Source organism: Coptis chinensis, chromosome 5 (assembly GCF_015680905.1).
Source record: "Coptis chinensis isolate HL-2020 chromosome 5, ASM1568090v1, whole genome shotgun sequence".
NCBI lineage: Eukaryota > Viridiplantae > Streptophyta > Magnoliopsida > Ranunculales > Ranunculaceae > Coptis > Coptis chinensis.
Genome location: NC_141460.1, coordinates 50,945,311 through 50,969,974, shown reverse-complemented (window position 1 = coordinate 50,969,974; position 24,664 = coordinate 50,945,311). Strand labels below are relative to the sequence as shown.

The 24,664-nt window shown below is 37.1% G+C and overlaps 2 protein-coding genes and 1 long non-coding RNA gene across 5 annotated transcripts; 1 reads left to right on the top strand and 2 right to left on the bottom strand.

Annotated features, from left to right (window-relative positions):
- Positions 1-1,732: 1,732 nt before the first annotated feature.
- On the bottom strand, positions 1,733-3,395 carry LOC147497831 (uncharacterized). The gene is made up of 3 exons (XM_086560149.1): positions 3,146-3,395; positions 3,006-3,072; positions 1,733-2,873 (listed from the first exon to the last, which is right to left on the bottom strand). Exons 1-3 carry the CDS (start codon positions 3,215-3,217, stop codon positions 2,008-2,010), a joined length of 1,005 nt encoding a protein of 334 aa, XP_086416275.1. The 5' UTR covers positions 3,218-3,395; the 3' UTR covers positions 1,733-2,007.
- Positions 3,396-4,381: 986 nt separating this feature from the next.
- Positions 4,382-18,702, bottom strand: LOC147497830 (paired amphipathic helix protein Sin3-like 4). 3 transcript variants are annotated; one of them, XM_086560148.1, is made up of 27 exons: positions 18,477-18,616; positions 18,324-18,346; positions 18,135-18,179; positions 17,959-18,038; positions 17,271-17,426; positions 16,970-17,153; positions 16,766-16,864; positions 16,460-16,624; positions 16,003-16,345; positions 15,706-15,842; positions 14,471-14,546; positions 14,352-14,381; positions 13,851-14,110; positions 13,597-13,751; positions 13,069-13,196; positions 12,706-12,960; positions 10,908-11,340; positions 10,672-10,829; positions 10,461-10,546; positions 8,939-9,574; positions 8,746-8,846; positions 8,378-8,516; positions 8,131-8,283; positions 7,844-8,007; positions 7,645-7,756; positions 5,502-5,659; positions 4,382-4,709 (listed from the first exon to the last, which is right to left on the bottom strand). In XM_086560148.1, the coding sequence occupies exons 4-26, from the start codon at positions 18,030-18,032 to the stop codon at positions 5,522-5,524; spliced, it is 4,182 nt and encodes a 1,393-aa protein (XP_086416274.1). In that variant the 5' UTR covers positions 18,033-18,038; positions 18,135-18,179; positions 18,324-18,346; positions 18,477-18,616; the 3' UTR covers positions 4,382-4,709; positions 5,502-5,521. The 3 variants fall into 3 exon arrangements, with proteins under 3 accessions (XP_086416274.1, XP_086416273.1, XP_086416272.1); XM_086560147.1 differs by having other exon boundaries at positions 10,672-11,340; positions 18,477-18,702; XM_086560146.1 differs by having other exon boundaries at positions 10,672-11,340; positions 18,135-18,170.
- Positions 18,703-23,122: 4,420 nt separating this feature from the next.
- Positions 23,123-24,411, top strand: LOC147497829 (uncharacterized). Its single transcript, XR_015194153.1, has 3 exons — positions 23,123-23,195; positions 23,641-23,878; positions 23,971-24,411. It is a non-coding gene; the product is annotated as an uncharacterized LOC147497829 (long non-coding RNA).
- Positions 24,412-24,664: the final 253 nt, after the last annotated feature.

Here is a 24,664-nt window from a genome sequence, read left to right as displayed (position 1 = left end):
TGAGGAACTCGCAAACCCTCGGCAAAATTTGCTTTCTTCCCTTCAATACTCAAAATTTCAGAAGAGAATGGAGGAAGAAGATAGATTTAGTTTGTCGAAGAGAAGAGGAGAGATGTAGATTGACAGAGGGGAGAAGAAGAAGATGAGAAGAGTTTTTTAGGAGAGAAAGCGTGAAAGATTGAAGGGGGAGAGGAGAACAAGGGAAGAAGAGGACGTTTTCTGAGGACAGACGTCAATTCAAACTAGTTTTTACCTCCTAATCCAAGCATCACTCGCTTTGCTCGTTCCCATAATGTCCACTCTAAGAATGAAGTCCGCTCTCCATCACACAGCGGAATGGTACGAGATGTTGGTGGTAAACACCATTTTAGTGGTTGTGTAGAAGGGTATGGAAGAAAAAGTAGGAGTGCGAGAACAAGATGCATGAGAGATAGTGTGGCTTGTATTCGTCTTTGCTGGAAGATATAGAGTTAGATGAGAGGCCAAAAGAGAAGGGCAACAACAAGAGGGAGGAAAAGTGGGCAGAGAAGGGTTGTTCTTTTGAGTACAGTTATATTCATGAGCTCCTATCCCAAGGTATAGATCTAACCCCTGAACAACCACCCCCACCCCCCCCTATTTTTTGTCGCATTATGTTTTGGTCTATCTTTTTCTATGTTTCTAGACCTATAAGCATCTCTTACATTAGCCCTTTTCGTAGGCATTGGTACAATTTATGTTTTATCAATCAATCAATTTATACCTAAAAAAAGGTAGGTCTTCTCAGCCTATTTCTTTGTGTCACATTTCATATAGTTTGTGAAGGAAAATACACCTATGAGAAACATAATCACACAATTTAAATCATACTACAGTCCACGTACAAGCAAAGCCTGGAAACTATGTGCTTAAGTAGAGGCAGGTATACTATAATTCTGCAAAATTCTATATTTGAACATCTACATGATGGACACGCGATTATGAGAATCCAAACACTAATAACAGACAATTACAATGTCTAACTAGTGTTATCCTCAGGGAACATCCTCAAATTAGTCCAATTTTAGTCGGATAAATTTTCATTTAGTTTGTTAACTGACTTAACTAGAACTGTTTAGGTAGGTTATCCCATGTACATGATGAAATTGATAACACATATATCCTTTGGTAAGGGTAAATAACTAAAGTTCAGATTTAAATAGAAACTGCAAACGTACCATCAAGAATCAACCCTTCTGCTATTGCAAGATCAAGAGACAATATGAAACAGAACGAAACAAGGTATCCTCCAAAGGCAGCAACAATGTCCAAATGTAACCATCTCTGCTGATACTCTCTGCTGATACTACCTAAAATAATATGCATTATAGACGTATTAGGATGTAACAAGAAAATGAATAGTTCCAGACAATTATCTCCAGATCTATAAGAAGCTATTGCCAAAAGAACAACATAATAAAGATTAATAAAGTACCTCTGGAAGTAATCTGGTGTTGCTGGATATGAAATTTCCCCTCCCATAACACACATCTTGTAGCAAGTTCATCAATCGTATAAAAAAAAAATGAAGGTAAAACATGTAGAAATTATCATCCCCAATTTTGAAACAAAAAAACATCAAAGAAATGCTTCTTAAATAACACAAATCAGGAATCGGTGATTAGTCCAGTAATGTTTATTCAATTGCTTTGCAAATGGGCTGGACAAAAATTCCAATACATGAACACAGTAAGAGAAAGTGAAGAATAAGGAATGCTGACAAAAGAATATATATTGCAACTGAACTTTGAAGTTTTATATAACCATATCTATTCACATAACCCCATAGATCCTCTACATCAGCACATGCAAAATACAGATAGAAAAGAACTCATAACAGGTTCAGTTCAGTTCAGTTCCCGTAGTGCTTAAATCTCTATCCCTAACATTCACAGCGTTCTCAATGAAAATCAGAGATCAACGAGCGAACAGCACATACAACTAAAGAAAGGAGGAACCATTATAACTTTGAGAAACAGTAACTTCCTTCTAAGAACTTGTGCTCATGCTAAAAGAACGAGTAAACCGAAACGGTGGCGTTCCTCCATTTACAACTGTCTCTCCTTTTGCAGATTCATAATGCTTTCGGCAGCCAGGACAACGGCCATCAGCCTCAAGAATCCTCTTATGGCAGAACAGGCAGAGACGAAACCCACACAAACAAGGGAGAAAGCTTGAATCTGTAAGATCAAGTTCTTCATAACAAATTGGGCATGAAGTAGGCTGGGAAACAACACTGTGGCAGACCCAGTTGCTAGCTCCACGACCACAACACCGTTCTGCATTCATTGGAAAACTATACTGCTTTGACAAAGTAGGCAAACTCTGCGGACGAAAAGCATCATCAGGCTTCCATGCATGACCCTTTCCAACCACCTTACGAGCCGAACCATCAGACTGCAGTTTCAAACCGCCAACTTCACTGTTGGTCTTAGGCAAGTTACCATCACTAGACGCCGCTGGAACATCTAATGCAGCCAGAACTGATGAATTCAAATTTTCCTGATTTTTCTGCTTGTCATCGGCTGTCAAGGCATCCGCAACAGCCTCCCAATCATCCGCACACTCATCCTCTTCTTCCTCTTCTTCTTCGACACCACTTTGGTAAGAACATCCACCACTTACACTACTACTTCTACTCCCAAAACTACTCCCAACACTATCCTTACCCAAATCATGACTCCCCGAAATACTATTACTCGAACTATTAACCGAACTCTCAAAATCACTATCAATATCCTTCCCTCTTGTCATCATTTCCAAATTCCCCAATGAATTCCCGGGTAAACACGAGGACATCGATGACGATGACCCACCCCCGCCATTCATTTCCTCCTTACACCCCTTATTCTTCACTGCAAATTCCCAATTTACCCAATCAAAATTTCATCTTTTTTTTTCAAAATAAAAACATACCCAACACATATAACCAATTGCACTATTAAAACACAATATAAACAAAAAAATAGTTTAAAAAAAATATATACCTTGAGAAAGCCATTGTTCACGCCTTGCATCAAGCTTACACTGCTTCAATTTTGCAGACCTGTTTGTCTGAAACAATAATTGAATTAATTACAACATAAAAAAGTTGGAATTGGAAAAGTAATAAAGAATGGATTTTTACCCTTTTTTTCTTGCCGAAATTGTCCTTGGAAGATTCTTTGGAGAATGCGAAAACAATTGAATCAGTGCTCATGGTTTTTTGGGTAAAAAAAAAGTTTCGAGAATTTGGATAAGAGATATTTAAAATTTTGTTAGTGTAAAGAGCAGGAAAGAAAAATGGTGTGTCCTGTTTTCTGCTTTTTGTTTGTGTTTGTGTTTGTGGTTTGTGGGAGAAGAGTGTGAGGGAGAGAAATAGTTTGTTATATATGTGGATGTCGGAGAACCCAACGGTGCACCACTAGCCAGACCAGGAGGATTTTGGTGTTTTTTAAGGCCCAACCCAATTTATGTACTTGGTGGGACTTGGGGTTCACTCAATTGCTCGATCATTAAATGGTTCAACTGTTCATGTGATCAATTGGACATCCTCCACTCCACAAACTGTGAATTGAAGGACATAAAATAAATCAATCAAAAGCCCAATGGTTTCAAATCTTTGCAAACCATGGATTTCTCAATGTTTACACACTTGAAAAAATATATCTCTACATTCATGACTCATGAGTATCAAATCCGAAATAGTGCCGGAATTCCGGAAGTTCCAAAATCCTGAACTAGGCCTAGCATACAGCTGATTGTGTCTATAGTTCCACCATTGGTTGATACTGAAAAGAATATGCCAGATGCAAGATGGTCAGTTGACACTCTTTGAACCTACTATTGAACCGATTTTGATTTAGGACTCCCTTCTGGTTTAGATCACTTACCAAGCCAACTGTTTTGAGTACTTGGGTATCACTTATCAATTAAAGGTCTGAGCAGCTGAGCAGGAAGAAGTGATCGGGTCTTCACGTATTCTCATCCCTTGTTTTCTCGTACTTTACTTCCGCTTGGTTAGTTAGTTTATTGCATATCAGGTACTATGTTTTTTTTCGTTTATTGATAAGCCTGTTTTAAATGAGATCAGTAACTCTTTGATGCTGACGGGATTCAAGCCCCAAACCTCTGGTATCATCACCCAACGGCACCTGCCTTAGGTACCATGTTCAAGTCAAATAAGGTTATAAACTTCCCTACAATCACGAGATTATGTCCATGATTATGTCCATGAAATAGTAACTTTAATCAATGTGGCTCATCTGAAATGAAATAGAGTTTTCGAAGTCTGACTTCTTTTCATAGACTTGAGTACTTGACCATCTCAAGTCCGGAGTTCCACAATAGCACCGACTACTGAGGACTAGCAACAGGTACTTCGGAAAAAGAAACAACGAAATTCTATAAATGAATTGGCGAAGATAAAAAACGATTGAACGAAACATAAAACGGAAATGAGAATACTTCTCAAAGTTTTACATTTAAAATTGCTACTATTTACACAATTGTGGGCACAAAATGCCGCAGAAACCAAACGAACAAAAATATTACACTTTAAGAGCACTTCCCCGATCCATTTGATGGTGGTTATTTTGCTTGAAGGGGAACATTGACGTGAATGTAAGATAAGGCAAAAGTACCTATCCTTCTCAAACCTGTGTCTGACTGCAGCAATAATCCCTGTGTTTTTCAGCCAGTACAGGTATCCACTGCAAAAAATGCCAAACGAAATGGATTCTATTTTCAGCTAAATAGGATGTGGGATACAAATAATAGCAGTAAGGCACATGTTGTTTAGTTGGTTGTAATTTGCTCTATAACACCAGCTTGGCAAAAGAAAAAAACTACTTGACCTGCAGAAGACATAATAAACAATGAAATGTTCGCCTAACCATAAAAATTACGCCCCCCACTCTATCACGAGAAAAAACATGCATATACAGACAACAAGAACCATTATTTAAACTTCCAGTGCTATCAAAAAGAGTTTTCTAGTTCAAAGCCACTATAAAATCAAAAGTGAGACCACCAATTGCCATCACCTCAGCTCACGCCTTGCGTAAGGAACACCTAGCCTCATGCATAGACCCAGATTATTTTGAGGTTTTCCATATTGTAAACAGACTATTTTCCTATATATGAATAGTGAGAGGAGGCCGAACTCTCTTTTCTCTCTCAACTTTCTTCTTAGCAAAATTTAATTTCACTGCCCCTAGACGGCGCAAGGCTCAACCTCAACGCCCATCCAATGGGTGCCCCTTAAAAGGCATAAATCAGTAAAAAAAAAAGTCAAAATCCCCTAAACCTGTAAAGCACTTTCCATTAGGCTGCAGAAAACAAATCGTCATGATCAAATGCCTCACCATAAAATAAAAAAATCCACATCAAGCATCGCATCATTCTGGAAGTGTAGAAATGCACATACACACACACAAGAACAGTGCATAATATATTTTTGTGATAATATTTGGGGGGGGGGGGGAGAAGAAAAACATATTCACCTTAAGTCCTCGCAAGAATGTCACAAGTCAGTAAGTAATCTGTGAAACCGTTGTACTCTATACCGGTTTATACTTGCCTGGTCACCAGCTTCAAGCAAGCCTCTCCTTTTCTTTCTCATGCGAAACAAGAAATCTTCTGTATCTAAAACATACGATACCTGCCATATGCACATCATATGTTATTCCAAGACAGATGTATTAGTTTGATCCAACAATTCTTGAAGGCTATCTTTGTAAAGCGGGAATTTCAATAGCCAGTGTGGGATGACATCAGAATTCACAATAACATTCCAACGGGTGAAAGTTCAAAGACAAACATAGTTCCGTACTTCAAACCTCCCAGTTCCAAACTTCCAATACACCAAAGCACATTTGAAACCAAACCAATAATAAAAGCATACTACTTATTCAAGAATAGAGCTGGAAAAAATGAACTAGCAATATGTACCGAGAACATATCAGAAGTAGAAAATAACTACAACCAATGCTTAAAGAAAGTCCTTTAAGCCTCAAAGCCGCGGTAGGCCTCCTTGAGGCTCGAGGCAAGCCTCCAAGGCTTACGATGCATAAGCCTCAATTTTATTTATTTTTTTATTTTATTTTCTTAAAAATAATGAAAAACTCGAGACAAATAAAATCAAACTCATAACATATGAAAAAATTACTTAGACATGTATAAAATCATTGAGGTTTGTGACTTATCGAGTTGCATAAAAGAAAGCTGCAAAAATACATGTTACAACTAAAAATTGGTTTCTACAGACCTAAATGAATAGAGAGAGAAGGGAGACACTTACAAGGGTGCTTCCTACAGATTTGTGTATTGGTCCTGATGTAATAGAGAGAAGGGAGCCACTTCTAAGCTTCCCTCTCTCATCTACTTTCCTACCTCATTTTTGTTTGAAACTTTTCATTCTTTTTGCTAGGTCACAGATACGAAACTCAAATATCATACTTCTGATCGGCATGTAGGTTTTCGACAAAATTTGTATTTTTGAAATGCTCACGAAGAAACATTGCAAAATAGACCACTCAAGTCCACAAAATTCAGAAAAAATAAAGAACATGTTACAGTGCTTGTAGGCAAGCAAAACTCTACTGAAGGCATCGCCTTCATCGGATCTCTAAAGAGTATTGGTGCTTAAGCAAGATATAACAACTTTCCTCAAGGCAGCTTTATCTAGCCTCAAGTCATTTTCCTTAATAAACCTCCTTGTTCATCGGTAGATTATAGCGTATTTAATGTATCATCTCATTTATTCCCATTTGTAATTCACTAAGCTCCATCATTTATTTCACTCAAACCAGTATATGATCTGCCTTTACTGATATGACCAGGAAAAACATTGGGTTAGTACAGCTCAGGTATTACATTTTGACTAGGTTACATGGACACGGCACTTTCTCAAAAAAATGTGTGTCAACACGGATATGTGTGTCGACACGACTAAAAGCGGCAAAATACGGCAAAGAGAGAAGAAGAAGAATATTGGTATGAGATTGGTGTGACCAAGAAGTAAAGAAAGAAGAAAAAGAAGAAGATTGGTGTGCGACTTTCCTGCTTTAGCTTCGTTCTCATTTCTTCCTCTTGAGGTGGCGGTGGCTGAGTTGAAACTGCAAACCAGATCTAGGGTTTGCATTTGAGGGGGTGGGTTGTGACTCTTGACTAAAACTTGGGCCTGTATACAAAGAAACCTATTGGGCTTCTCTTACATGGGTCGTGTTTTATATCTGTAACTAAACATTGCAAACAAGCTTCTTTTAAAAACAACCCACATACAATTCTTTTAAGAACACGTGGTTCAAAACTCAAAACTCTACTTATGGGCAGGTAAACTCTACTCTACCATAAAAGTGTAAATGGACCATCTAATTTAATAAATTTATAATTATTAAAAAATTAATTAATTATTCCTATCCGTGTCCCCGTGTCGATCTTCAACTGCTCGCCGTATCCGACACCCCATATCCATGTCAGACACCGACACGCGTGCCCGTGTCAATGTAACCTAGCATTTTGATGCATTTGCATGGATATGATTGTATTCCAACTTCTTTGGAGTAGTGACGCGACACCAATAAAATCTGTAGCACTATTGCATAGGTAAAAGTAAAAATTAAGGGTAATGGGCACATTAAATACCTTTGATGAGGTGCAGGATATCTTGCACTCCAAACCATTGACTATCTGAACTCCTTCCATGGATTTGCATGTATCAGAAAATTCATCCCCTCGTGCAAATTTTCTTCTATTCCTGCAATAGAATTCAATGTCAAATAACCACAAACAGTAAACTAAGAGCTGATAATAGTTTTAACCACTTGATTTATCATTTGTTAACCTTTTCAGGAAAACACCACGCATCTCCTTCCTGTTGGGAGTCACCGATAAGAAGTCATTGTGTAAATAAGCAGCAAAAGTAGGCTCCACGGATACAGCAGTTATTTCAAGCTTTTCATGGCCGTAATCCATAAGCTGGATAGACAAACGAGTTGGATTGGATGCCTGCAATCATGCACATATTCATAAACTGATGTCCATTTACTGATTCCCTCTTTTACAATGAAATTCAAACGAGGTTTCAAACTAGACAAACTACATATACCACTACTAATGGGAGAGGCTTACACATTCAAAGCGGTAGATGTTTTCATCATGAAGAAGAACACGAGCATTTTCATGATATACTAAATCAACGATCCTCCCAAGTCTCCTCGACTTTTCATATGCATAAAGTTGAAGAAGCTTATGGTCCATTTCATCACTTGCAACAGTTTGCAGCTGCAGTGAGCAGTTGATCACCGAAAGTTAATTACCAGAAAGGAGAAAAAACGGTGCTTGTCAAATAACTAAAAGAAAAAGAGTCACATGTTACCTGTTTGACAATTTTATAAATCAACTTGTCTAAAGTAAACAGCATATACGACTGAGTTCCAATAATAGCTCTACACTCATCCTCAAACTTTGTATTGTCCGCCGAACCATCAAGTATGTTGTGTAAAGCACTCATAAATCTGCACACGGAAACAAACGTCCCAATTCATTTGTCATAGAGAAGGGGAGAAGAGAACACATGCATGAACCTGTCTACCATTTCTTGCAAGAAAAACCCCAACTAATAAAAATACATCAGTATTACATGTCTCATTTCATAATATATATGAAATATGCAACACAGTACAGCATCTAGTGCATACTTTTATATGTTAATAAGAATCAAATAGGCGAGGTTAACCAACAAACCTGCCAAAAAGGTCGGAACGGCTAACATCTGTGGAGGTTCTCCATTTCCTTTCAGCATAAGATGAATTCATCTTTGCACACAGTAATCTCTCATAAAGTGTCTGACCAAAGATCATATAACAATAATACAATTCAGCTTTGAGAAAAACTCAAGAGTAGTTTAAATTATGATCTTAATAAGAAAGTAACTTACTTGATGAAGCCTAAACAAAACATAGAAGGAATCATTCCCATAAAAAATTCGAGACTCTTCCGTTTTCTTATCGGATAATGCTGGAGGAACATGTTTGGCAAGAGGCTTCATGGCATTTAAATCGCATTCTGGATTTGGCAATAGCATCCCATCGCCTTCAGTATCATTTACATCAGCCATCCCTTCAGCCTCACCTTCACTTTCAGCCTTAGCATCATGATCAGCATCTTCTTCCTCTTCCTCATGATCTTCACGTGAGCACTCTTCACCATCCCCAGACTCGCTCCCTGAAACATCTTCATCGGCCTCGGAAGCATTATCACTATCCTCTGTAGATCTTTGAGCACTCTCCTCACCCTCATCATCAGCCTCTCCATTGTTCTCTTTTGCTTCCTCAACACATATGTCTACTCCATGGGTATCGTGATATTGCCTGCTTACAGCACTATCCTTTGCTTTAGAATCACCAAGTATGTCAGAATCTCGACAGACAGCAAAATTATCCCCTTCAATATCTCCATTGGGTGAGAATTCACCTTCCTCTCTTTCATTTTTCAAGTTACTTCCAGATTCTACCTGACATTTGCTACTCCTGGTTCCTTCTGCCGTCAAAACTTTCCTCCTACTATTGCCACCCTATACATAATAGAAATTCACAAACAAATTGGATTCTGCATACCACCAAATTTTATAAGCATAATGACATCCTAACTGGGCAGTTATCTAAAATGAAATCCACTGAGACTTGACATTAATTGATAATCATCTTATCCATGCCCAATAAAAACTAAAAACTAATGGAGTTTGTATGTATGCCCTCTCAACTCATGGATCAAATAAATAATAATAAAAGCAAGTATACATCCTAGTTCACCATTAAAATCAATATAGGGAAATTCAAAAGCTAAGACATTTGAATTTTGGACCAGATATAATTTTAAACATCTAATTACTGATCATGCTTCACCAGTGCTATGCAAGGTTAGAACAACATAGATAGATCATTGAAACCTACAAAGTGGCCCACCATTTCTTGATCCGTTGATTGACATGTTTATCTTCATAACTTTATTGATCTATGATATTTCCTTTTCCCACTAACATAAGGTTTGATCAACTTAAATACAAAGAAGTGAGTAAGCCACTGGCATACTCAGATTTGTCAGCCATAACCCTCAACTCGGAGGGCAATAATGTATAAGCCTCATGATCCAACACGTTTTAATTTAAAATTTAACAAATAAATGTTAGTTGCACAAAAGTTTTGGTCCTAAGTAATGTCTCATATTATGAAACTTTAGGTAATGTCTCATATTATGAAACTACTCTGATTCCCTCAACTTTTGTGTGGTTTTTCCTTACAAAATGTTCTCTCAATGCAATTCATAGAGGTATGCCAACAGCAATATATCACATGATTATGACAAAAGTGCGACAGGAATGCTTTAAACTTTAGGTAAATGACACACTAATGACTAAAAGAAACTATAACAGAACAAGCCATAAAGCAATGAAAACTTACCTCTTGTGATAGTAAAGCTTCATTATGAGCTCTGGGCTCCAGAGCCTCAACCACATGACAAGTTCTGGAGGGTCTGGTGCTAAGCCCTTGCAACAAAACAGAGCCTCAGTACCATAATTCAGATTACAGGAAAGGAAAGAGAATGTAGGGATGATCAATCCCACCCAAAGTAAAGAGGGCAACTGCATATATTTCAAGTCAATATACAAACCTGATGAAATGTCAACATCACCATAAATTTGTTCTTCTCTAAATGATGGTGAAGCATTAGAATCAGTTAGCCGTTCAATAGATGTAGCTTCTTTGCTAGCTCGAGACCTATCACCAGCCATGGAAACATTATTCTGCGCATCACCACGCTGAGGTGTACTGCATAAAGAACGGCTCTTATGAGCACTTCGACCGGCGTCATGGCCATTTTCCTTAGCTGTTTTACCAATTACCAACCTGTCCCTGAAAGAACCTTCTTGCTCAGATAGAATGTTGCCATCCCCATTGCTTGAAGTATTTGGCCTATTAGTGATAGCAGCTTCCGCACCTAGTCCATCATTTCTTCCTACCGGATTTTTAATAACTTGATTATTAGCCTTTACAACATCTTCACCATCCTCTGCACCCTGTGGCCGCTGGGGAACCCCAAGAATCGGCTCCAAGCAGTTTGTCCAAATCTTCGTAACTTTATCCAATTGCTCTGAAGTTGAGCAAACCTCGCCACATGAGAATTTTATGAGCTGATACAAGTCTTCATGAATATTTGGATCACAGTATACATATTCGAGATTTGGAATTATAGGTCTTCTGTTCCCAGCAGCAATGGCAAGAAGCACATCATCCTCTTTACGCTTCTTCTCATTGATTTCTTTGATCTCTGCCAATAAAGCTGTACCGTAAAACACACCAAGTAATATTAGCATAGTAGATATAGCAGCTGCACTGAAAAAGTAATAAAACAATCAATTAAGTGTAAATACCATGAAATATAACAAAGAAACAAATGGGTCCGAACCAGAAAGGCCTTACAAGAAAAGGATTTCTAGATCCTCTCAAATCTAATTATGCAGTATCAAAAGTTACAATATAAGTTTCCCTAGATCATCTATAAGACTACACCTCGAAGCCTTTTCTATGCAACTCAACTACTCAACTGGATACAGGATTATCAACTTGTCCTTCTGCAAAAGAGTTCGTACTTGGTATTCCATACACCAATATACTTCTAGTTTGACATATGCAATACTCAATGTCCCCACTAAACATACATGCAAGTTCCTTTCAAGCTCACACAAGTATGATAACAGTATAAACAATAATAATGTGTGTGCCATACACACATTGTCACTTTGCGAGGGTAAAAGATGAAGAAAAGAAGAAAGAAAAATATATGTTGTTGCTTGTAGAAAAGCCATTGAAGACAGAGTTATGTATGCTAATCACCAACCAACAACTTTAAAATTGTCAAATATCTTCCATTGCGGAAACTAAAGGAGCAGTGACACCCAAGACTACTTCCAAGTATGTTTCCGAAAATCAAAATAGTTACTTAGGGTGTGTTTGATAAAGAAGTGAAAAAACTTTACACCTTAGGGCAATCTCCAATGGGGGATGTAAAGATTACAACAGCATAAGATGTAAAGTTTACACCACCAACTCAAAAATACCCTTCCAATTGGGGATGTAAACCTTAGGTAATCGCTATTAACTTCTAAACAAATAAGGATTAACTCAAAGATGCCTATCATATCAGCTCTCTGACTTCTACATGCTCTTTCTAGTTCAGTACCAGAAATATGCCCAACAGCTATCAGCCCTTTTGACATGGTTATTGTAGATAGCTAAAATAAATGAAGAAGCCGGGCAGACCATAATGCCAGAGTTTATCCACCGCACAAAATCAACTCACTGAAACATTTATAAGTTATAACAATGTCAAAAGACGTGTTCAAGTTCTAGATTTATCTAACGGGGCACAGTTTTGCAACACCTTTGAAACTTACTCCAATGAGCTGGTTTTTGTATGGAAGATCTCAATGACGGAAAGATCACATCTAAAAATAATCAACGATTAATTCCTTGTGTAAGAACACTTTTGGGTTGGGGTGTCCTATTGGGATGACTAAGGATACTATATGTTTGTGTCGACTAAGTTCCTAATTTAAATTATAACCAGAAGGTAACCGGTTTATGTACTTCCATTGCCAGCTAACTATTAATTTTAATGGCATGTCCAAATTAAGATTTAATGTACCTTTCGTACTCAAGCTCTTTGCATCCTGTTGCTTAAAGTAGAAGCTACGATGATCAAGTGACTTGTGATAATTCTTGGCATAGATCTCAGCCCAGACCTTATTAAAATCCGTATGACACCTTGACCACTCCTCTTGTTTCTGCTTCAAACGAGTTAATATAACAGGCAAAGCAAGAGCTGGGTTCTTGCGTAAGACATCCATCACATCCATTCCATGGTCACCATATATACGTTCTATGCATCTCATATTTAGAGCTACAAGTAAGAAATAAAGCAAATCTAGTTAGAAAGAACATATAAAAAATCAGATCAATTACACTGATGAAATGGAGTCAAAACACTCCTTGGCATTAGTATACATACCAGAAAAATAGTCCTCAATATGAAATGGACTGTCTAGATCAACTGTGTTATCTTTTATTTTATCTAGCAATTCCTCTACACTCTTTGTGCTCGCTTTGACAGACTCTAACAACATGTCCAGCTCAAACCTGATACATGATATGTGGATTATAAGATATTATAACATTCTTTTTATTAGTATTAGAACTGTGATACACCATTATTAGGAAACACATGATATATAGAACGATCATATGTACAAAAGTTGGTAGGAACATCATACATCATAGAGAACACAATTGTGAAAAGTGATCAAAGCATGGTGTTTCATACAGACAGTACTACTCAATATTGTCCAGACCTCGTCCAGACCTCCCCTTTCTTGCATCGTGTTCACAAGGTGAACACTAAAAGTCAAAATTTGGAAAATTGTGTGTATGTTTGTGCATGTGTATTGGATGGAGCATATTGCACTTCCATGTCTTGTAAAACAGTCAACCCCACACAGGCACGAGAAAAAACTTCAAATACAAATCTTAAGCTCCATACCTATCATCTTCACATCTAAAGAGGCTCTCTTCATATTGATTTTTCCTCATGTGTTTGAAAGAATAGTCCTCACTTCCTGAAGTAACTGACACCCAACAATCATTTAGCACTTGGGCAGCAAGTTCTGACCTCTGGCTTGCTGTAGGCATCTGGTACTGTAAATTTATAGAAATAGAAGAGAATCAATACAATTAAGCAATCGAGTAAGACATCAACTATGGACGTGAATGAGCACTACGGTGAAGTTTAATTACGTTCTCTGGCAGAAGCCGGTAACTCGGGGTACAGCGCTCACAGTTGGAAAGGTCAAGCTCGGATATAGGTTTAGGAATATGCTTGCTACTGTTTATAGATGGAACCTTGTGACCTGCAGGAACTGCACTCTTGTCAACTCGTTCTCTATCCCTCTCCCTTTCACGGTCTCTGTCTTTTTCAGCTCTTTCATACTCCCAGTCTTTGTCCCTATCCTCCTCCTTCAACAACTTAGGTAGACTTCCATCACTCCACAAGGATTCTGGGTTTGTCAAAATCAGAATTTAATTAATAAACTTCATAGACAAATTCATGCAACTCAAAATTGATCTATTGGCGCATCTAAAAGAAGTGCTTGAAAATGAACATTCAAACAGATCATACTCAAATTTTAATCAATACATAATATGACAAAAATGACAAATTTCTCAAGAAAAAAGACAGATAATGTATCTAGAAGGAACCACTATCGTCATGAGAATAATGAAGATGTGTTTACGTACTTTTACTCATTACATCAGCAAGAAATCCATCTGCAGGAAAGATCTCAGTTAGACCTCACGAAAAAACTAGAAGTATACAACATGTAAGCTTAGAAATCATTTGAGCTCCAAATACTTACCTATTTTCTCACTACGAGTCAAAAAGTCATTAAAACCATTCAAAAGATCCGGATACTTCCCAAGTATGTCCTGCATCTGGAAGGACCAAGAACTTTTGTGAATACAAGAATCATAACAAAACTATATTACCTCGACACGCCATATTTCAAAAATAATCCGTGTCAGATATGTGTTCGCGTGTCTGTGTCAGACAGACACAGGCACACATTGTATGTGATATACCTCAAATTTTGATATTTCGTCATGTCAGACACTTCGTATCTATGTCGGTTACGGACACACGTATCTGTGTCAATGTCACTTAGTAATAATACAATACCACCACTATAAGCATTTTCTCATATATTGCTTTGTGTGTACGTTAAATTTGTACTTTCATTTTGTTGCCTTACAAAGTCTGACACAACATACTTGCGTATATTGAACAGAAGCCTGTACTCGTAACCACTGCCCAATGGATACAATCTGGTAGTGGATACTAGTGAAGGTGGTCTATCAAAGTCAAGGGTACAAAGCCTAATGACTTCGCCACAGCTAGGAGCACCATTAGTCCTCATATCTCCCCTATACATCTATAATGATATCTGTATTGACATCAATAAGGAACCTCATACTAACACTAGTATAAGTTGCTGCATTCGCAGTATTAGGCAGCATCTAAGCAATAAAAATCTCTTGGGTGGAGGAAATTCTAAGGCACAATTCATTTAGCTAGTCTAAGAAGCACAAATTGGAACGAACAACAACGACGAAGTCAGAAGATCCCATAAGCAAGTAGGCGTGGACACTTAAAATGTATTTGAAAAACAAAGTGATTAAGATCCCCATGGACCTCAACAGTGGTAAATCTGGATGTCGCATATATACTTAGAAAATGAACAAGCTACTATACTCATAAAATGTGTGACCATGGACAATGGGTTATCCCAAAAAACATACTCCACCTAAATGCAAAACACAGCAACAGGGAACAACTATGAAACAATATATGGGCTCTGTGGCTCTGTACATGTGCACACAAATTCTATCATAACTAATACTAGCCTACACCTGTGACCTGTTTCAAATGTGAAGGTAAAACCAGTCTACTCACTTAAAGGTGTAGGCACTGGGGGAGAGCGAAGGGGCTGGCACTAGCCCACACATACATATGCCGACATGTTTAAAAACCTGACAAAAACAACATGCCAGGAAAAACACAAGAAATTGAGAACACGGGAGATGTAAGACGTACCAAAACTTGCAAGTTAGTTCTTGTAATGATTTCTGTGCTATAGATATGTAAGCAATTCAAGAACTGCCGGAAGTATTCGGAATCGCCTAACTTCTCCTTCACTTTCTCACAAAACGTAAACTCTTGCTGGTATACATCTGCCATCAAATGAAGAGCCACTAGATTCATGGTTGAAAACATCATGCAAAAGGATAATATAAGATGAATATCACATATTACGGTCTGTCTCAACCACAAAATGCATAGGGAAAATCTTCATCTATGTGCGAATAATATCAAATCGTACAACATACTCACTTTTCAAGCCATTTTTGTCATCATATGATGGAGACAAAATGGTTCCAAAGTTGACAGTGCTTTCCCCACCATGGTGTAATTGCTCAGAAATTGAGTGTTCATCCCTTCTGGCAGACTTCCGCTTATGAGAAGGACGTTGCATGTTAAAATCTCTATTGTTTTCGTACTCCAGATCTTTATCGTCTTGATCACGGTCTCTCCGATCCTTATCATCCTTCCTCTCCTTATCTCTTTCAGCACGCTTGCGCTGCTGCTCCTCCAATTTTATCAGTGTTTTATTCTCAGTTTCACCACGATCAACACTAAGGTCACAGTCAGCACGGGATGTCATAGTGCGTTCCTTCTGGATAAAAGTGAACATCAACAAAAGTAAGCTTCTTGAGTCATAGTAAAAAACCATAACAAACTTCTTGAGAAGAAAGCAAAAATGAAAGAGAGAAGGGGAAAGAAAGATGACCTTGTCACCATGCATTGGACGTGACGAAGGAGCAGAGCTCCTATCATCCCGGCGTGGAGGAAGAGGGTTTCTGGCAGGTGTCCCATGATGGAAAGGACCAGTTTCTGGTAGGAAATGTGTAAACTCTTCAAGCAAGTCAGGATGGGTGTGAAACAAAATAGCAACCTGCAATAATACACTACTTTAACCATTAGTACTGGAAAAAAGCTTGATCAAGGAAATCACTCTGAAAAATTGGAGATGAACAAATGCTAAGATGTCAAAGAAACACAAAAAGGAAGCAACAAGAACACAGTTTCACATGACCTCTTGATAGACCTCGGTAATGGACTTGCTCTCCTTTCGATACAAATTCAAAATATCCAAAAATTCTTTGTATACACGATCATCATTTTCAAACCGTGTCTGCAGGCACAGGGAGAGAAAAAAAAAACAACAACAACAACAATTAATTGGAAGATTTCAACACTGGCAGTAACCTCTTATAAATTAAAAGGAATAGAGACTTGCCTTTATCTTGTTTACAAAGTTGATAGCTTCCTCAAATTCAACAGGCTTCTTAGGGGGGTGCTCATCTTCATGGGATAGCGTAATTTCATATCCTCTAGGCAAAAAGGTATTGAAGCCCAAAATTAAGTCACGGTGCCCTCTAAATAAATCTTTTACCCTTGCTATAACCCCTGTGGTATCAATTCTGAAACAACAAAAGAGAAAATAAAAAGGTAATTGAGCAACTAAGTCAATCGAGACGTCATGGGGCCATAGAAGGTAAACCTTCAAGAAAGCAACTTGTGATAAAGTAAATTTTCACCTTTGGGCCTTGAAATCCTTCATGACTTCAAGAAATTCATCATATTTGTCCCTTCTGTCCTGAAATATGTCCTTTACAGCTTTGAGGTAGGCTAGGGCATCAGTGGTTGTTAATTTTTGGGCACCTCCGTCTCCCATGGTTTGGGGTTGCCGAGAGCTTCATTTATCAGAAAAATATATGAAATGTCAATTCAGTAAAACTGCCAAGAGATAAACCCAGACCAAACCCGTAAACATTCCATACAAAATAAAATATATATATAATAATATTCATCTTGTTAAGAGTTCTAAGGAACATCTCCCGAGGTTTTTTAGCAATTTTTTATCATGTAAAGCCCTATTCTTTTCTATATATATTGGAGTGAACTAAGGCCATATCCTCTTTTTCTCTCTTTTCTCTCCTGACTTTTTTTTCTTCATTAACAATAATATAAATTTCACTTTTCCGAAACAAAACTAAGGCACTAGTAGCAAACAGATTGCATGCTTTCTCAAATAAATAGAAGAAAAAAAAGTAATGGACACCAATATGAATACATTTTCTCTATTCCTAAATGCTGGAAAAACACTCTACCGAAACATCCTCGCAACATTCCAAACAATCAAATGCAATACACTGTAATTGTAATCAACATAAAAATAAACTAATTACATGCTATTCAACTCCCAATGAGTTTAAGATAACTTACGGTTCGCCCCGTGCAAACGTAGAAGGTCGTTTAAGTTGAGAACCCATGTATATGTCCTCTCTACTCTTTTTCATATCAAACTTCATAAAAAAAATAAACAATTCAACTCAATAACCGCTAAAAACACACACACAAAAAAGAAGTATATTTTTAAAAAAATCAACAACAGATCTAACCTGGGGTAAATCAACTGTTTCATCTAACTACATCAACTTCAATTCCTGCCAAAAAATAAATAAATAAAATCGAACAACGAATATTCAAATTTCTAACAAGTTCAAATCCTACAAGTAAACAGTCAAACAAATTACAAAAGTAAAAAATCGAACTATACTAGAATGAAAACAACAAAGGAAGATCGTTACCTTTCAAACAACAATCCTTCTCACTAAACACCAAACAAGCACAATAAATAAATAAATAAAACTGGATTAGATTAGATTAGATTAGATTAGAATATATTACTTCAAAGTTGAAACAAAAACGAAAGTAATTGTAAATAGAATGAGATTACTTACGTAAACAAAGATCGTTTACTTTAAAATTCTTCTTTTCAATCAAGTAAGTAACTAAAAGTCCAAAACCACAAACCAACAAGTAAGCAAAGATAGAAAGTAACAGATTGAAGTAATGGTGTAGTAGTTGTGGTGATTAGAGAAGAGAAGGAGAGAGAGAGAGAGAGAGAGAGAGAGAGAATACAACAAGAGAAGAAGAAGAAGAGATTTGAGTTTTGAGGAGAAGGACAAAAAATGACTAACTATTATATATATATATATGTTTGATTTTTTAGTAGGATTATTATTACACGGTTATTTACTTTTTTTACCCCGGTAACTTTAATACGCTTTGTTAGGGTTATTGTTGGTTTTAAGGTAAATTTCATATTCGTGGATCGGGTTTTACGTTGTAGTTTCCCGCTCCAATTATGTAATGTGTATGACCGTATACCGTGTTGGCGTAAACATGCATATCGGTGTGTGTTAAAATATTTAGATAAATAATCTCACTCATTCCTCTCTAGGGTTTTTCAGTAATCTCTATTATGTTTGTGGTATTTGATTAATTGTTAGTTGTTTATGACTAAATTTGATGTTCGTAGCGGTTTTTAATGAGATACAACTATAGATTTCGTTCAAATTGATTTCAAGTATTTTGTTCTCCACTGTTTCCAGAATTATATACTATTTTTGGAGTAACGGGTTGGCTTATGATTGTGAATTTGTGAGCGCATTTCATATATAGTGCTAGTGGTTTCAAGCGTAGTCAAAGACCATTAATACTGAATAGTTGAGAATGCTCCCAGTGACCCACGTCAACCCCCTTTTTTTCTCTCATACTGACACATCAGATTTTACCTTAAAAAATCAATTCTACGCTCTTTTTTGGCGATTTCAATTCTTCGTAGCCCAAAATAGTTAAAAACCTCATTCTATCATCTTTTTTCAATTCTACAAAACACTCCCAACTCTCAAAAAAAAATCGTCTCTTCAAACCCTCTCTCTTATTCTTCTCTATCCACCCATCTGCCGACACAGACCATCATCTGCTGCTGTGGTGGAAGAAAATGGTACTAAAACTATCGTTGCAATTGAAGAAACTGTCGTGCCTGTCGCCAAAGAAGAAGAAGAACCAAAAATTGAAACTGGCTTTCATTTTTTTAACATTAACAAAAATCCTATTACCAATTATGAACATTTTCACCTTTTAGCTGTTTTCTTATGAAGTTATCCAAAATATGAGTCTTAACTGCTTGCTTTTTACCCTCAAAAGAGATGTTCAGGAGCTTTATTTATGGAAGAGAGAGGATGAGGTTGATAAAGTCATTGAGATTCCTACAAAGTCTTCAAGTGATACGTGTAACTTTGATACTAGCAGCAAAGTCGGTAAGCAAAAACTGAAGCTATCATATGGAAGGTGGTCCCAACAAAGGTGAGGCATCAAAATTTTCAAAGCGAAAAGGCTAAATTAGTTTTGGTGCTTATAGTTTGCTGATTAAAATTATTTTTTTCTTGATGAAGGTACAAGAATGCAGAGGTGAAGATGTTGGATATCTCTTGAAGGCAAATGGAGCTGTTCTTGGGAAGCCAATTACATGGCGTAATCGAGGATGGAGGCTCGAATTACATTGGGGATCTTGGGCTTCTTGACCACATATTGAAACATATGTCCGATAAGGTGGCACCTAATGGGAAGACAGATTCATGAAGTCCACAATCCGGACGGAACAATGTAGGTTTATTTTCGGAAGGACTGCGCACCCGTAATGTGGTGAGTCTTTATTGCTCAGGTTTATTATTTAGATGTAACAGTTAGTTAAAAATCTGGAAGTTAATATACAAAAAATTATCTAAATCTTTGTGAAATTATTATTTGCAGGTTTCAATGTGGAGACTGTCGAATACAAGAACATCTGCTTCACTGTTTGGGATGTGGGGGGGTCAGGACAAGGTATTGTTTCTACTTATTTTATATTACATTGCATAACATCATTAATCGTGGAAGAGTCTTTGCTCACCAATATTTCCTCTTCAACCTTGAAATGTGAAATGGAATACCCTTCTGGCCTGTTTAATTGGATGGATGACTGCATACAAAATACTATCATAATCGTGGTGTTTAACTATAATGGTATTTATCTATACTATAATTAATAAAGAGGCTCTGCGACTCAGCCGTGAGAGCCGATGATGTGGAATGTTAGTATGTCGAATATGGCAATGCAAAGGGCGGTTATTCTTGACCCCAGATGATGTATCCACCTTAATGAGAGAAGACGGTGTATCGATATGTTCAACAATGTGGATTGACAATTTTTAAGTGAACCTAAGATCAGAAATAATTTAAGTGAGTATTTACGCCGTTTTAATTGTGGGTATTAGCTTATCGAAAGTTAGTGCTGATGAGATTGGTACATTTATCCGAAAAGTACGATACGAGAAATCTGCGTTGGAAGATTTGTTAGCTCTTAGGAATGCGGTTTTCGCGAAGTCTTATCGCGTTTAGGCACGGGAGGAATCGATACCGTGTTGAGGGTTATTAGGAGAAACTTTGCGGGTTATTTGTAGTATGTTAAAGGAGATTTGAGTATTGTATTGGATCTTTATATCAAAGACCATTAATCTTGGACGATCGAAAATGCTCCCATTGAAACACGTCAGCCCCCTTTTTTCTCTTAGGTGGGCACCTCAGATTTTATAATGATTCGGCAAAAAAAAAAAAAAAACTCACGCCTTGATCTTTGGAACTGTTAAGTAACAAAATGAAATAAAAGAAAAGGATAAAAAAAAACATTTCATCAAAATCAAAACCCCACACCGACCTTTACCAAAAAAAAAGAAAAACCTAGCTCTATTTGATCCCTTTTAATTCCATATTCGAAGTTGCGATCGGATCTATTCACTAAAAAGAATCACCAGAAAAGCTTCCACACTTGACTCCACCTTTCGAGATGCCATTCCTACTTCCCAAAAGGGAAAGACCAAACAATGACTTCTCGAAAGAACTCTAAAAGAGGGTGGCCGTAGGAGCAGCTTGCCATATACTAAATTCCTTATTCCTATTTAGGGGAGAAGGCCTACCATATAGCATAATTTATGTTAGATTTGGATGGCGACCCCTTATTAGACCAACTTCCAAGAAAGGAAAAGGCAATCCCGATATTTCGAATCATCATCCAACGCCAAAGAAGCGGTTGAGGTGTGTTTTTGTCATCTTTCTCTTACGATAGAATATGGACATAATAACTAAGTTATATTGTGATGGTTTCAGGCTGCTTTAGGTAGTTCCCCGTAGATTCTTGGAATTGGAACCTATACCTAAATTGCAAGTGTGTGCGAAGAAAGAAATTCCATGTGCTTTTGCACAATCGTGTTTGACATCATGCATGTTTGAGATAGTTAGGCATTGGATGCATTTACCATTCAGATATCGTTGTTGCTTCTTTGTAAGCAACTTTGTGACTTTGTGAGTGTGTTGAGATAAATAATTCAAAAGTAATTGGTACCAAAGAACTACAATCTCATGAGTACGCCTAATGAACATGCTACGTTAGGATGTACACGTCTGTTGAGGTGGTAAATTTGTAGGGTTCGAACCATGAAATACAAAGCAAATCCCACAATCGACCTTAGGATAACAAGTTCGATTCGATATGATGTTTATTTTACAGTTAGCTCTTGATTTACTTTTCTAATGCACCAAAACACACAAATGTTACAGACGTCCATGAAATCTGTTTTATTTTATGCTGATTCCCTCTGAACCAAGTGCAACCTTACATTTCTATTTAGTTTAACAATACGGTAATCAACGTGTCCTTTACGTAACAGCTAAAAGCTCATTTTTTTTTTAATATTAGAAGAACCCAGACTTCAAATTTATCTTCTTCTTATTCGGTGGCGTCATCATCTTCTTGGATTCATTTGAGATCGGTTTTATTTGTTGTTACTTCTATTTCAAGTATGTGGAGGGGAAAAGGGTGACAGATTTCTCACTCAACGAGGAAACTTGATGCATTTCAAAAGTAATTTGTGGAGAAGAGAGATTTGATTCGATGCGGTTATTTTGGTTGGTGGTGTCTCCACGCTTCAACACATCATTAAGAGCGGTATCTTATCAAATATTCTTTGTTTTGTTTTGTTTTGAAGTTTTTATATTTTATAAAAGTGTTTTTGTGGAATTTGGGGTTCGAGATGAATGCTACATCGATAAGCCACTCTTCTCCACATTGTGTCTATTTCATGACAAACCAAATAAAGAATGCAACGCTTCATGAGTTGATCTTAACACCGATAATGGATATACACCTAAAAGAAATTATCTTCGACAAATTCTTAAGAAATCGATCTCCGCGTTTTCACACCAGATCTGAAACCTAAGCAGTAGCATTGGAATCCATGTGTTCATGCCAGGTATTCGCCATTTAGTATATAAGGATTTATTGGGGCATGTTGAGAAGTCGATCATCTTTCACCTCCATCAACTTGAGTCTTTTTTTTTTCTGAGAATACCAATTTGATCTCCTTCTTATCTATGGTTTCACTCCTTTCCTAATATCTTCAAACATTGAAAGTTTTTTGAACATGTACTTTTCATCTGGCTATAACTCCTATAAGAGCTTTAGCTTTTTTTTGGTTCCTTTACCCCTAACAATGAGCTTCTATGTAGTGCAGCACTAAGAAGAAGGGAGGAGTTTCTGAAAATTTTAAACATGACTGGAATTGCGGCTTGATAGGAAGGTAGGAGAGACATTTTCCTTATTTTCTATCGATAAGTACTTTCGAATTTAACCCCACCTTGAATTCTTTATGTTGGTTTATTTTTTGTGGAGTGCATTGGTGTAAACCTTTCGGACCTCAATTTAGATTGATTTAACGGTTGTTTGTTCGAGAAGTATGCCTCATACCCAATAAGCTTTTCAAAGAAACTTAAGAGAATAGTATTATCGCAATGTGATATTCCACTATATACTTGATATTTATCTATAAGAGAGGGGTCCAATTTATTCAACTGATTTAATTTTGGTGCCCCTGGTCAGGTATATAAAAGGTATACTATTTTATCATTTTCATGTTGTTGTTGTGTAATTCCGTATGTTACATAGAGATCCTGGATTTTTTATTATTCCTCTTTGGTAGTTGTGTGGTATCTACCAGATTTTATTTCCTTTTGTTTATGTTATAGGATTTGCTTTTGTTTATATGGATGATGAGCGAGATGTCGAGGATGCAATTCGAGGAATTGACAGGGTGGAATTTCAAAGACAAAGCCGGCGGCTACTTGGTGATAATTCTTATAGTAAACCTTAAGTAGGACTAATTCTCAGGAGTCTAGGATCAGGAAAGCCACGAAAGAAGCACTCAAGACAACAATAGTGCCATTTGCAAATCCAAATGGACAAGCGCGCCAGATATTCCATCAGGTAAACATAGCATATATATTTGCATTTATGTAGTAATTAAAATGAGAGCTGTTGGAGTCATCTGCTAAGAGTATATGGTATGGTATCTACAGGGGAACACACCTATATAGATGTGGACAAAAACACGAAGAAAGGAGAGATGAGGGTAGTGATTGAGTTAAACTTTCGAAATTTGAGTTTGAAATGGCAAGAGCAAGCAAAGAATATAATCAATTAGTTGACAGGCTTCCCGAAGTTTTTTGTTGGAAAGGTGGAAAGGTTGGAGTATGTGTATGTAATGCCGATATTGATTCTAAATGATGCTTATTTTCAAATTTATCCTTTGCAACCTTCCACTCGATTTTTTAAGGAAAAATATTCCATATAAGAACTGGGCAGGATCCCCTGTTTCTTTATGGTACTTGAATTCAATATGAAGAAAGAGTAGTTCTCAAATAATATGTGTAGTCCAATTTAGATGGGTAGGACACTATACTATGTTCAATTTAAATAGGTAGGTAACAATGTTTGGGTAGGCTATAATTTGGTTCAGTATGCAGTACTTCCCATCTATGACCAATTTTTCTTCTTGATGGTAAATTGGTAATAGCTACCTGGTCATTTCATCTGGAAATTGTGTGTTTTAACCTTTTGCTACTCATAAGAGTTCTCGGTATAGTCTTGCAGGTTTCGCAAATCATGTTAAGTTATGCATTCTTTGATTCTGTAAACTACTTCACTGGCCTTGATTGCTATTATCCGTGGGAGACGACATTTGCAGGACTTGCTTTGAAGATGACGGAGGTG